The sequence below is a fragment of the Phoenix dactylifera genome, chromosome 2 (assembly GCF_051530095.1).
Source record: "Phoenix dactylifera cultivar Ajwa chromosome 2, Ajwa_hap1_PhDact_Kaust_v1.1, whole genome shotgun sequence".
Taxonomy (NCBI): domain Eukaryota; kingdom Viridiplantae; phylum Streptophyta; class Magnoliopsida; order Arecales; family Arecaceae; genus Phoenix; species Phoenix dactylifera.
The window spans coordinates 13,847,932-13,861,519 of NC_143191.1; the positions used below are offsets into that span (position 1 = coordinate 13,847,932).

At 38.2% G+C, this 13,588-nt stretch overlaps 1 protein-coding gene and 1 long non-coding RNA gene across 14 annotated transcripts; both read right to left on the bottom strand.

Moving 5' to 3' along the window:
* Nucleotides 1–3,728: 3,728 nt before the first annotated feature.
* Nucleotides 3,729–6,315, bottom strand: LOC148715235 (APETALA2-like protein 1). Of its 11 annotated transcripts, XM_089928756.1 has the most exons (7): nt 5,842–6,304; nt 5,535–5,579; nt 5,303–5,409; nt 5,078–5,205; nt 4,610–4,693; nt 4,364–4,451; nt 3,729–4,276 (listed from the first exon to the last, which is right to left on the bottom strand). In XM_089928756.1, the coding sequence occupies exons 1-6, from the start codon at nt 5,862–5,864 to the stop codon at nt 4,404–4,406; spliced, it is 435 nt and encodes a 144-aa protein (XP_089784882.1). In that variant the 5' UTR covers nt 5,865–6,304; the 3' UTR covers nt 3,729–4,276; nt 4,364–4,403. The 11 variants fall into 11 exon arrangements, 7 of the variants coding, with proteins under 7 accessions (XP_089784882.1, XP_089784878.1, XP_089784879.1 ...); XR_016399131.1 differs by having other exon boundaries at nt 4,364–4,693; nt 5,842–6,305; XR_016399129.1 differs by having other exon boundaries at nt 4,364–4,497; nt 5,303–5,579; nt 5,842–6,301.
* A 3,850-nt stretch (nt 6,316–10,165) lies between these two features.
* On the bottom strand, nt 10,166–13,122 carry LOC103722112 (uncharacterized). 3 transcript variants are annotated; one of them, XR_016399134.1, is made up of 5 exons: nt 12,637–13,122; nt 12,397–12,475; nt 10,768–11,976; nt 10,463–10,569; nt 10,166–10,352 (listed from the first exon to the last, which is right to left on the bottom strand). It is a non-coding gene; the product is annotated as an uncharacterized LOC103722112 (long non-coding RNA). The 3 variants fall into 3 exon arrangements; XR_016399133.1 differs by having other exon boundaries at nt 10,166–10,569; XR_005508674.3 differs by having other exon boundaries at nt 10,463–11,976.
* Nucleotides 13,123–13,588: the final 466 nt, after the last annotated feature.

Sequence of the window (13,588 nt, forward strand, 5' to 3'; positions counted from 1 at the left end):
CAGACCTTCTTCCAAAATCCAATTCCATTGCAGAATACTGGCACATGACCCATATTCAGTTCAGTGTTCCCTCACTTTCTCCCTTCAAAAGTTAAAAGAAACAAAAACCAAAAACCGGAAGGAAAAAAAAAAAAAGCCAGCTACCGAGACACCAGACGTATCAACAGTGTAATAGATCGAGAGAGAATCCTGACGGGCTGACGTTCCTTTAGATTCTGTGAACCTATGCTTGTTGCTATCCTTCCACGCTTGAACCCTCTCCTTTTTTTTTTTTTTGGGTACAAAGCTTTCCCTCCTCATTGGCTGGCATTTCCCATCCTTTAGAGAATAATAAGGCCATGGGAGCAAGCTAACAAGCTCCTAAGAAACCCATATCTCCTTCCTGCCTGCCTTGAAAACCCGCCATAAATTCACTTACAAACGACCAATAGTACCACGACCCGCGCGCGCGCGCACACACACATACACAAAAAAACTCTCTCTCTCTCTCTCTCTCTCTCTCTCTCTCTTCGGGTTCATTCGGATCAGATTGGGTCCGTTCGGTAAACCTAGCCCCGACCCAGAAAATAATTCGGGTCCAATTTTAAAACCCGACCCAGATCCACGGGTCGTAAAATTCGGATCGGATCGGGTCTACGCGGGTCGGGTCGGATCGGGTCGGGTCACGGGTCAACCCGACCCATTTGCTGTCTTACATTCCACAGTCCCGCCGCGCGCCTCATGGTGTCGCGGCGACCCAGCGTGTTTGTTTAAATTAAGCCCCCAATAGTATGACTAATATACCTATAATCTATGCATGCAAATTTGACAAGATAATTGGGTTTGACCCAGTCTGATCATTTATTATTATGATAATATTTTTCAAAAAATATTATTTAATTAAATAATTATTATTTAATTCAAAAAATATAAGTGCTAAATAGGATTATTTCATAACACCTATGGCCCTCCATTGTTGGTAGATTGGAACACTTTTAATTAATCTTGGTTGAAACTAAAATAATTAATGTCATTATTAATTTTTGGGGTTCTGGTTCACTTTTTGGAAAAATAAATATGTGTGCATTAGTAGTGGGAGTGTTATTAAAATAGTAGCACAATCTCACTAAAGATGCATGTCATTTAGACAATGGTCAACACTTGACCAAATAAACCCATGCTAAAATAGCAGAGGATTGTGTTTGATTTGGTGGCCAAAAGAAAATCAAGAGTCATAGAAATTCGCATATAAGATATATGACATGCTATGTGATCATGATGAATAGTATCTATTCGCTTTTACAAGTTGTACCATAATTACCAAAATGGAATTATTGTTGTACATAGGAGAAAATTTTTTGATACCCACTTAGTGAATATAATTGTTATATTCTGATTTATCTCTAAATGTGATTATTATGTTTGCTTAATTACTTTGTCTTACTGGGAGGTACCATTAGTTTTCAAAACTTGAGACTAATGGAAAACATATATGTGAATGCTTTTGCGGATTAATCATTATCAATTGTAATCCTTTATCCAGAATTTTAGATGATAACTGTTTGACTAGGCTAAATTTTATTGATTGGAAGAGGAACCTAATGATTGTTCTCACTGCTAAAAAGATTGTCCATGTCCTAAAGGGAGACCAACCACAGCTTGCTATAGACAGTGCCACTAAAGAGCAAAGGATTGCTTTTGATACGTGGTATGATGAAATGAGCTTGCTAGATGCTACATATTGGCCTCTATGACCAATGTGTTGCAGAAGCAATGCGAGAGTATACCTACAGCAAGAGATATGCTTATGCATCTCTAAAAAAATGTTCGAAGAGTAGAGCAGGTCTACATGCCAGCAAACAATGAAATTGCTAACAACCACCAAAATGGTGGAAGGTACTGCAGTTCGGGATCATGTCCTGAAGATGATTTCTTACATCGACGAACTAGAGACTTTGGGTGCAAATATAGATGGTGAGACCAAGGTAGATGCAATCCTTTCATCTCTATCTGAAAATTATAACCAGTTCATACTTAATTACAATATGAACAAGATGAGTTCGACTCTGTCTGAGCTGCTCAACATGTTGCAAGCAGCAGAGGATCTGATTAAGAAAGAGAAAGGTTTTCTTATGTTATTTGCTAAATTAGTATCCTCCTCTGGAACCAAGCCATTTCATCCTAAGGGCAGGAGGTTCAACAACAAGAGGAAGTGGTCTCAGAAGTCTCAAGTTGGTCCTCCAGCCAGGGAGACTAAGGAATAGGACAAGGGCAATATAGAGAAGAATCCAAAAGGGAATTGTTTTCATTGTGGAAGCCGGGACACTGGGAAAAAAAAATGGCCGCACTTATCTTGTTTTTCTAAAGAACAAGAAACCTTCTGAAGGTATGCTCATCATTGAAATTAATTTATTGGATGGTCCAATTAATTCCTGATGTGTGGATTCTGGCACTACATCACACATTTGCAAATTGTTGTAGGGGTCTAAGGAAACCTAAAGACTAAATGAAGGGGAAGTGACTTTGAGGAATCTATGGACTAAAACAAGCATCATGTTGCTGAAACATCCGATTTGATGAGCCAATCAAAGAATTTGGTTTCTCACAAAATATGGATGAGCCTTCTGTTTACAAGAAGATTAGTGGGAGTACTGTTATATTTCTAGTCCTCTATATAAACAATATTCTACTCATAGGAAATGACGTTGGGGCGATGTCATTTGTGAAAATATAGTTGTCGAACTATTTTTCAATAGGAAGCATCTTACATTTTCAGGATCAAATTGTTTAGAGACTGAAAGAAGAGGTTTTTGGGACTTTCACAGCTTAACTACATTGACAGGATACTGGTCAAATTCAACATGCAAGAAGTCAAGAAGTCAAATTCAACAGCTTAACTGCAGGCATGGCATTCATCTCTCAAAGAAAATGAGTCCTAAGACTCGAGGAGAGAGATAAGATGAGGAGTTGTCCCTAGGCCTCAGCAATTGGGAGCCTCATGTATGCAATGTTATATACGAGACCCTGCGTAGTAGATATCAGTCTGATCCAGGCCCTGAACATTGGACAACAGTAAAGTATATCCTCAAGTATCTAAAAAGAACTAAACACTATTTTCTAGTATTTGGAGGTGAGGATCCACTAGCTGTCAGAGGTTATACTGATTCCAGATTTTCAATCAGACTTTGATGATAGAAAATCTAAATCTGGATTTGTGTTTATACTAGGTAAAGGGGCGACGTGATCATGCTAAAGATAGAGAGGAGATTTCATCTCATACACGACATTGTGAACTGTGGCGATGTGGTGATGTTAAAGATAACATCAAAAGAGAACATTGCATATCCGTTCACAAAGATCTTGACACAGAAGCTTCTGTAAATTGTTCCTTTCCTATAATTTGAAAGACAAGCTTATATGATGAGATTAATGTAACAAATTGCTGTTATGCAGAAATTAAAATGCAATTATTTTCATAGCAAGTGGATATCTATTTGGCAGCTAGGCCATTTCAATAACTTCCTTCCGAAGTAGCATAATAATAATTCTAAGTTTCTGAGTAAGCTTTTCATGCCTTGCCCCCTGAAAAATAGCAAAATATGTAATAATCATAACTTTGAAAGATGCCCCTTCGAACTTATGATTTGAGATGTATATAGGACTCTTTAGGAATAATGAAGGCCAATATCTGGTTAAAGTTTTTCTTTCTGATGTAAATATCTAGTTAACATAGGGAAAGAAAAAGAATATATTGTACAATTACTGTCTCATCATATATAATAAGGTATTTTTGATTACCTTGCTTACACATCAAACATATTAAACTATCTCTATGTAATTTGTGAAGTCGGTATATACGTCCAAAATTACAGAAACAACCAGCCATCTAGATTTAAAAGGCAGGCTGATGGAGTACAAGCATTTATTAGTACAGTTGTTTCTCCCCCTATCGAGGGTTTAGTTCGGTAATTGACGCCTCATTTGAAGAGAATAGAGTCGATGTACTTGTAGACTGCTGATGTTTACCTTTAGATGGACCGGCATCTTCAACAAATCCATATGACTCGGTCATGGCATTTGCATAAAAAAATGCAGGCTGTGAGGGAGTTTGGAGTTTCATTTTGTACCTGTTGAGCATCAAAAAAACTGATAACATGTTTGAACTGTCACTTGGATTTTCCTGTACGCATAACAGCCCAATGTTGATGCATCTCAAGATTTTGTGGCTTGAATAATTTTCAGCCATACTTGGATCAACTAATTTCAGTGCTGTCTCATTGGTCCAACATTGCCATGCCTGGTAAAGGTCTGTTAGAATATGGCGTAGTCATCTCTAGACTTAATCATAGTAGAAAATGTAAATGTGAATTTTGTAGTTACTTACGTAGCTTAGAAGATTCATCACATTTCCAGGGTCATAGAAACTATTGTTCCTTCTTCCGCTGACGATTTCCAAAACTAATACACCAAAACTAAAGACATCTGACTTAAGGGAAATACTCCCATGTATAGCATACTCTGGAAACGACAGTAGCTAATTTCCATAATTTAAAGAAAAATCATGCTAATCTTGTTGAAAATTGCATATGGAGAAATTGCAAAAAGACAGTAGCAAATTGTAAAACATTACCTCAACAGTGGGAAAGATAGTTGGGCACCGAGCAGTCTGGAAACGATGCGGCAGACCAGCCAATTGGGAAGAAGGGATATCAATCTATAGCAGAAAATAAAGACGTCCAGATATCAGTATCGCACATTATCAAACAGTATTCTAGCATTAAATTGTTCTGTTAGCTCTTATAAATCAAAAGCAAATCATTTGTAGGTATCCGACAAATAATGCTAGGGGCAGGGCACAAAGGGGTAATCGGACACGGGTTGCAAATTCCTGGGTCTCTTAATCTTCTGGAGATTTAAAAATAAAAATATCATAGCAAGATGACGGTGTCAGTGGAGAAAAACTGAATGCAGAAAGTGATGCAAGAGCATCTTCATCAACAATATGGTAAATAAGGTATGTAAGTTTTAGGGAAGGGAGCAAAGCGTGAGAAGAAATAGCTAAATAATAAAGAAAATTTGATTGTCGCAAAACAACTACCACTGTTTTCTTGGCATCAGAACGTGAGCCAAAGTGGAATTGGATGGCCGTTGAATCTTGATCCCTCTTTGGACTACGGGCAGCAGGTTGGGAAATCCTCAAGTTCAGATCAACATCATGACCAGTGGCTAATGTCAAAAATATTCATCATGACTGATCAATTAAACTTCACAAACAAATATAGAAACCTCGTATTCAAATAGATTGCAATTTGCAGATGGATACCTTCACCATCAGCAGTCTTAGTAAGCAATTCTCCTTCATAGGTACTGGGCTCAAAATTTGTAACAGGATCCCTTCCATTACATTTTATAGCAGCCTTGTCATAAGCCCTGATATTGAAAAGCAAAAAAAAGAGGAAAAAGGGAGATTCACGTTGGAATTGAACCCCGTTGAAGTTAATAGTAAGACTAAGAGATTCATTGTCAGCAATGAGAAAATCCATGTTCAATAGGACCTTGCAGCTTCTATTTCGCTGTCGAATAGCCCAAGATATATGTACCTGCACCCAAGCATGGCATTCTCAATAGGTAAAGGCGGGGTTTCCACGATCTTTATTATTTGTCAAAGAACCAGGGCAGTTTAACATATCTAGTCTGCAGCTTAAGGTGCTTTCACCAAACAGATAAAACCGTGGATCTCAAAGCATCAAGACGCAGATAGATTACAGACAAGGAATCACATGCAAGAGTAAAATCTCATTCTGATTTCAAGGAGGAAACAGAACGAACTACAAAACAAAGCGAAGAGAAAGAATTACTCACTTCTTTCCAAGGAATTGCCCCATGCGGGCCTCCCAGCGGCCACACTTGTGAAGGGTCACCCCTCTGTATTTTGAGCTTCCCCTCGAGAACCCAGTGCTGTGGCGACGACCACGTAGTCGTAGCCGGCGAGGGTCGGGGAGGAGCGCAGGAGGAAGAGGCCGCAGAGGGTCTCGCCGGCGATGAGGTGGGACTTGAGGATCCGTGGTTCGAGAGAGAGGGGGGCGAAGTCGGGATCCAAGGAGGCGGCGAAGAGGCGGGCGAAAACATCATCGCCGGAGCCCTTCTGCTTCTTGAATCTGGAGGGGATTAGGGAGGAATGGACGAGGAATGGGGAGGGGGTTACAAAGCGATCAGAGTACTGAAGTAGATTTTCTCTTCGATCTCTGGAATGGGTTGAGGGTGGAGGGCGGTGGCCGGGAAAACGGAAAGAGAGAGGGCTTGTTGGGATGTAGGATGGTGGGGAAATGTTGGCTTCCGACGACGCTTTTTAGCGTCGTCTTAGGCTGGCGACTACACCGACGCTTATTAGCGTCGTCTTTTGCCGACGCTAATAAGGGTCGGCAAAGTTTGACGCTAGACCAAAAATTGCCGACGCTTGTAAAAAACGTCGGCAAAAAAGCGTCGGTAAAACCTACTTTTCCTGTAGTGAAGATGTTTGAGAACCATCTTGAGTCAGTGGAAATCAAGTATGTGTATGAGTGGTTCTGAATGCAAGGGGTCAGACAACCAACTCTCCTCTGAGGCATTAACCTTGGCTCCTCTCATTGTGGTGGAGGAGATGAGGAAAAAGATGAAGAGGAAGACGAGAAAGCGAAGGAGAAGACAAGGAGAAGGGTTAAGTAGCTAAAGACGGGTATCCACCGAAAACCAAAGAATGTAGAAGACGCCGGAGCTGAAGATGAGGGACTTTGCTGGAGCACCTATGACACCTGACATTCCAAATAAATAGAAAGAGAAATTGTCCCCGGATTAACTGTAATTTCATGCCTAATTTTTTAAGGGGAATGCTATGGTGCTTTTTTTTCTTTTTTCCCCTCAGAAATATGATTAATCATAGCCATTGATTATTTAGGGTTATAGTTGGAAATCATAGCCCTTTTAAATATTAAATTTTGTATTAATATTATTTTAAAATTGATATTTATATGTATATCCTCGTAAAACTCTGTTATTGTACAAATACCCCTAATATAACGGTTGTTCTAACGGTGTTAAGAAAAAATCATATTTATATTAATTAAAAATAAAATAAAATTATGAAATTACGTTAATGTCCCTGTCATCGCAATCTATTTACATGTCTATCTATTAAGGGTATTTTAGTCATTTTGATTTAAAATTGTTAATTTTTAACGCCGTTAGATAGCATGGGTATGTATGCAAAAATAAAAATAAAAAAGGGTAGAATAGCAAAAACAAGTGTTTTACGATGGTATACATACAAATATCAATTTTGAAAGGATATTTATGTAAAATCTGATTCTTTAGGCATTTGCCTAAATTATGGCATTTGCCGATACTTGGGCTTTCCACTGGCTATAGCCGGCAGTGATTAGAGATATTTAGACCATTGATTTAAGCAGAAATTCTTGAAAAAGTTTAGAAAGCACCTTCGCAAGCCCTACTTTCTAATTATTAATTAAAAAATTATTTTTGATTTCTGTAGTTATGCCTATTTCATATTTAATCTGTTACCCATGTACGTAAGTACTAAAACTATTGGTGAACTCCCGAGACAAAAAAAAGATAATAAAAGAAGAAGAAAATGCATATTAATCCTTGAATTCTTCTATTTTAGGATATAAATTCCTCCTAATTCCATATATATATTTTAATCCTTGACATCTTTTTGCTTCTACATCTCTCGTGTTAGGTTAACTAAATGATAATGGAACTTTTTATTTATATTCTTCTAACAATATTAAGTTCATATCCTTTGAATATCATTATTCTAGTGAAAAATTCTCTTCATATCTAAGCTGAATTCTACTTCTAGTTTCAGAAGTCCCTTTTTCTCAAAAATAGAAAACTAATAATAACCAAAACTAGTTTGGATGCTATATCTCGATTTCTATATCAAACTTGCTTGCGCCATTGAATTTTTCATGGATTAGGAGATACAATCCAATCAACACATACTGAAAATAGTAAATAGATTTTGACTAGGCATATTGGCATCAAACAGTTGAGAAAAAGATTATCATAAGCTTCGATTCCTAGTTTGCGCTGCAATTGTTTTGGACCCAAAGAACATTTTGGAAACTTACTAAATCATAAATCTTATTGAGATACCAAATTTCAGGAAGAAGATCATCATAAGTGAACTCCATCTTTCCCTTAATGATAAAAGTCAGCTTGTTGGACAGCAATAACCCTCATATTCCTATTATCTATATCAAAGTAACCTTACATTACGTAATTAGACATTCCTCATTAACATATTCAATAGACATCTAGCTTGTTGACGCTGCAAGACACTAGGTGTTGTCTCACACTTGTCCACTTATTTCTTGCAACAATACCTACTTGTTAGATGTCCATCCTTACTACTTTCTTGATCATTGATAAATAGCTTACTGCCTTATTTTTTATGTATTGATGGTCCGTACATAGATAAGGAGAAACAAGTATATATGTTTTAGATAAGTTCAATATTAACAAGTTGCGCAATAAAGTACAGAGTTTTGGAGTTAATTTCCAAAATTTTTTGTACTTGTGTATTAATCCCTATAGTTTTATAGTTACTTTTTTAGATAAAATTACTTAAACACACCTCAAGTTTGGCCCAATTTTACCCTATACCCCTCAATTTTAAGAAGTGCAGACTTGTCCTCTGAAGTTTAGTAATATAGGGATGGAATTGTTCACAATAAAGAAGCACCATGGTAGTTCTATTAAGTTCCTACACCACATGCGCTAAAGTGAGGGCCATGTAATTAAAACACTTTGACGACTATGATCCTGATGAGATAAGCCTTACTAAGATAAAGAGCAAGGCCGAGGAGCTGGGTTGCAGTAACTGCACCTAGTTCTACTATCTAGTCCACGGATAATTATTTGAGCTTGGGCTAAAACCCTTGCAAAGGGATAAAGATATTAGAGATGGTCAAGGTCATCATGGGAATTGATGCATAATCTATCTGTTTTTGTTAGCTTTGCTTCCAAAACTTATACTTATTCATTTTCATCAAACCCATTTGTTATGTGGTACTTAATTCATTTGTATTTGAGCTTTCTGGTTACACCAAGTCCCCCCAACACCCCCCCCCCCCCCTCCCCAATGCATGAACTCCAACTCCCTCTTAAGGAGATGGAAGCTAGCAGCTTGCTTCAACCACCTCTCAGCAAGATGAAAGTAGGGTCACTGTACCTATTGTATTGAAATTTGTACAGTCCCTTGAAAGTTTTTTTGGAATGTAAATGGACATGTATCACAGATGATACATAGGTTGATACTTTGCTTGCTACTTTTGTCAATACCTCTTGTTTTGATTCACACTTTCTGTACAATGTTGATGCTAGCTTTTATTTTATATAATTTGAAACTTGGACGTACTGAAATTGGCAATTTAAAAAATCTTGGATGTACTGAAACTTTGAATCTTGTTGGGTTGTAACTGAATTGGAGTGTAACTGAGTTTACACTAACTTAGCTGAATTGGGTTGTAACTGAGTTTGGAGTGTTGTAATCCATTTAATCTAGTTGTAATTTAGTTAAATTTTTGTTTATATACCTGAAACTTTTTCTAACGGGCATTGGAATTAATGTTTTGATATGTCGTTTCATCTTTATCAGGTTTCAGTACGTAGTTATACAAGTTGCAGCGGAAAATAACCAATGGTACATAGAAACTCATTGACATTTTTTGAACTAAAGGAGATGTATGTGGAATTGTTAGAAAACTTGAGGGGGTGTAAGTAACACGCACTGCACTAAAACTCATCTTTCCCGACGCTTTTTATAATCTTTACCGACGCTTCTAAGATCGGCTAAAGTTCCCGCGACGCAAACAGAAGCGTCGCAAAAGCGTCAGCGATATCGGAGTGGCAAAAGTTTTTGCCGACGCTAAGAGAAAGCGTCGGCAAAAACAGGGCTTTCCTGACGCTAATAAAAGCGTCGGCAAAAACATTCGCTGACGCTTTAAAGCGTCGGGAAAGTCCAAAGCATGCCTAGTTCTGGATTTTCGCCTTAAAATGTCGGGACGCTTTAAAACGTCGGCGTAGGCGTGCCACAACTTTTATTTACCAACGCTTTAAAGCGTCGGGATTGCTATTTTTTTTAAAAAAATAAAAATACGAATGTAAATTATAAAAACACATTATAACAATATGAACCTGTATTACATTTACATTGATACAAACATTCAAATCATTCGAAATATTTAAATTGTCATATCTTAGAATTACAATATACTTTGCAAAATAAGAAACATATACAAGTCTCGAAGGTATCAAGGACGGGATTCAGCTCTATCATCATCATCTCTATGAGCTTTTGAAGTCTCAGGAATCTGCAAAAAAAAAAAGGAAAAACCATATATGTAAATTAATTTATTTACTTGTTTCTCTTCTAGAGAACTCTCTGATGGAATGGCTGACGCATTTTTATGAACTCCAGCACCTTGCTCCGAGCTGCTTGAGTGTGAGTATTTTGGATTTGAATATGCTGAACCATAACTTTTAATTGGTGGAGGGAGAGCAGTCATTTCTGGTGTTCCTCTTCGTTTACTGGGGAACAAAAAGGAAATAACTTGAACAGCAGAAACATTGTTTAATCAGAATCATGAATCAAAAAACATCATCCTAATACCCCAAAAGTTGAAGGTCAATTGTTGCTTTATAAAAACGAATAGGAAAAAATAAAAATCTACGAATAGAAAAAATAACAACGAAAAATTGAAAAGAGAAGCATCTTAAATAGCTGACCTGTCCATCTGCTATTATAAGAAGAACATGATATTGGCCACCACTATTATCTACAATGCCGATGGCTGTTTCAATTATTGGTGCAAAGGATGTTGGTCCTGTCAAGAAGGTCCAGAATCATGACCAAATAGGAACTTCACTTAGATGCCCACATCTTATCTATTAAAGAAACATTTTGCTGGTTTAAAGTTCTTTCATCAAAATGGTATTCCTAGTTGGGGTCCACAATGCACCAAGTATAGCTTTGATACCACCGAGCAAAGGAATACATGGAATAGTGAACTAGAGAACATCATTGTCTTCCTCCCTAGATAATTGCACCCTTAAGTCCAAAATCTCTCTCTCAAACTCCAAAAAAGATGAATAAAAATAGCAAAACTACTTGAAATTCTGAGGATAGTTGATATGAAAAATTGTAACATCTCATCATCATCCATGTTCGCATGCCTTCTTATGATTTTAGACTGAAATCACAATATAATACCGATCCAAGCTTAATTGCAAGCTGTAGCAATCTATTACCAGCTTGCCAGTTTCTTAACTAACAGGACTCAACCTAGACCAGGGCCACTGAAACTAACAAGTCGATGTAGTATTAATTTTTCCCCCCTAATGTGCAGGACACACCTAAATTCCAAGCAAGAAAAATGATTCCAAGTAAATCCTAACCTCAACGGTCCCACATCATCATAATTCTAGACTCCATTCAAATTTTAGGTCCCCTAATTAAGAAAAGCCCAAGGCAAAGACTTTCCTGTTTGAGTACCTTTATATTCTATTAAATATGGAGAAATTTATTTGCCAGTCTCATATTTATCACTTCTAGATGAACATATACGAGTCCTAGTATCATTTGAAGTCGCCATAATCCAAGTCTATTAAAAAAATTAAAAATTCCAATATCTCATGCATACGGGCAAACAACATGTCATCATACCATTAATCAGGGAATTTTATAGATAAATACAGTCACACATAGCCAGAAAAAGGTCTCTATTAGGACACGTTAGCCACTTGCATTCAGAAGGGAAGAATCAGGCATTGGCCATTTCGCAGGTGGGTCCTTGTCCGGAGGCTCGAGCGGGTGATCTACCGGCTTGAACTCTGCATAGATCTCCACCACCACATCGTCTTCTTCCCTCCTAGCATCACCATGGACATCGATTCATTGGTCCCAGCTTCCTCTGCAACCTGCCCTTCCTTCTTGTCCTAAAACTCACAACAAACCCAAAGCAGACTAAGAAAACCCATTTCTATCACTACAAATCCACTGGGAAAAACATTAAATGACAAGATAATAGAAGTCAACAACCCCAAAAGGGATCTCTTACTAAACCATCCTCACACGGATGCCCCATCTACACAAGCTACCAGCTTCATCAAAGCTCAAAGAAGTGAGAAGGGAAAGCAAATAAAAGAGAAAAACCTAACAGAAAACACAAAAGAGAAGCAGAGAAATCAACGGAGGAATAGAGAACAGAGGACCAAGCAATTTCACAAGCATATCTTTTCCTAGAATAAAATGCATATCTTTTCCGCTCTGATTGCGGCCTCACAAGCAGCACATACCAACGACTGCAATTTCACAAAGACAACCAAGCAATAACCTCAAACAAGGGTTTGTCGTACCTTAATAACTACAGCGTTTCCTCCACAAAACGTCTCAATTCCGGGGGGTTTCCGCAGCAAGAACTAAGCTCCAGCAAATCTACCATCAGACACAACAGATGTGCAAGATTTTAGGGGATCCGGAGAGCTAATATTTCTAGAGCATATCCAAGAAGCCTAAGAGATATTAACAAGAAGCACTGTTTGCCGAAAGATCTCTACATAGAAACACAAGCTAGGTTTCATGAAAGAATCATATACCTCAACAACCACAAAATGTCTCGAAATCAAATCATTTTCTCCAAGAAATCCCTCGATCCCCAGGGTTTCTATGCCTCCGGCGAATGCACTAGTCCGTTCTTTCAGCGAGGGAATCGGCAAGAACCTGGAGAAGACAAGAAACCCGAAAAGAAGCCGAGAACTAGGGTTCTTGGAGCATCTCCGAACTCGAAGGCGGGGAGATTTAAAGGAGGGAAGGGATAGAAGCATCGGCATGGTAAGAGACGAGAGAGGGGCCATGGTGTCTCCTTGTCCTTTTTCTTGCTTTCCAGCCAAGGAAAAATTGGTGTTTCCTTGCTATGGCGCCATTTCCTGCATTCCCGAAGCGCTCCTCTTCGGAGAGTGAGTGGGAAGTTCTCTCGCTGCCGACGACAACCCGCACCCACACATTATTAATATGTACGGTTCATCGGCGGAGAGGAGGAAGGAGAAGAGGAACGACCCGCTTGGCTTTTGTTGTGAATTTGAGTTCTGACGACGCGTATACGCGTCGTCTTAGGCCACAATCTACCACGACGCTAAGTAGCGTCCTCTATTGCCGACGCTTTTAGAAAGCGTCGGCATATGTTGAGGCTGGACCGAAAATTGCCGACGCTTGTAAAAAGCGTCGGCAAAAAAGGCTCGGTAAAACCCCATTTTCTTGTAGTGACGCTTACAAACTTTATTTTAGCCAAACTGCATTTCATTACATGATTAACAATACATGAGGTCCATCGACTTCCTTGTAATAGAGATGAATTTGGTAATTTCTTTGGAGACTGGACACATTTTACTTAATAGGAGCTTTGCAAAATATATATGCTTCAATTTCCTTTGTAAATGAACAATTTAATTGCTTCGATATGTTACTCTAGACTTTATCAAGTTTCAGTCTATAGTTGTACAGGTTGCAAAAAAAATATGTAGTGGTATACCAGGAACTTATTGATTCAGG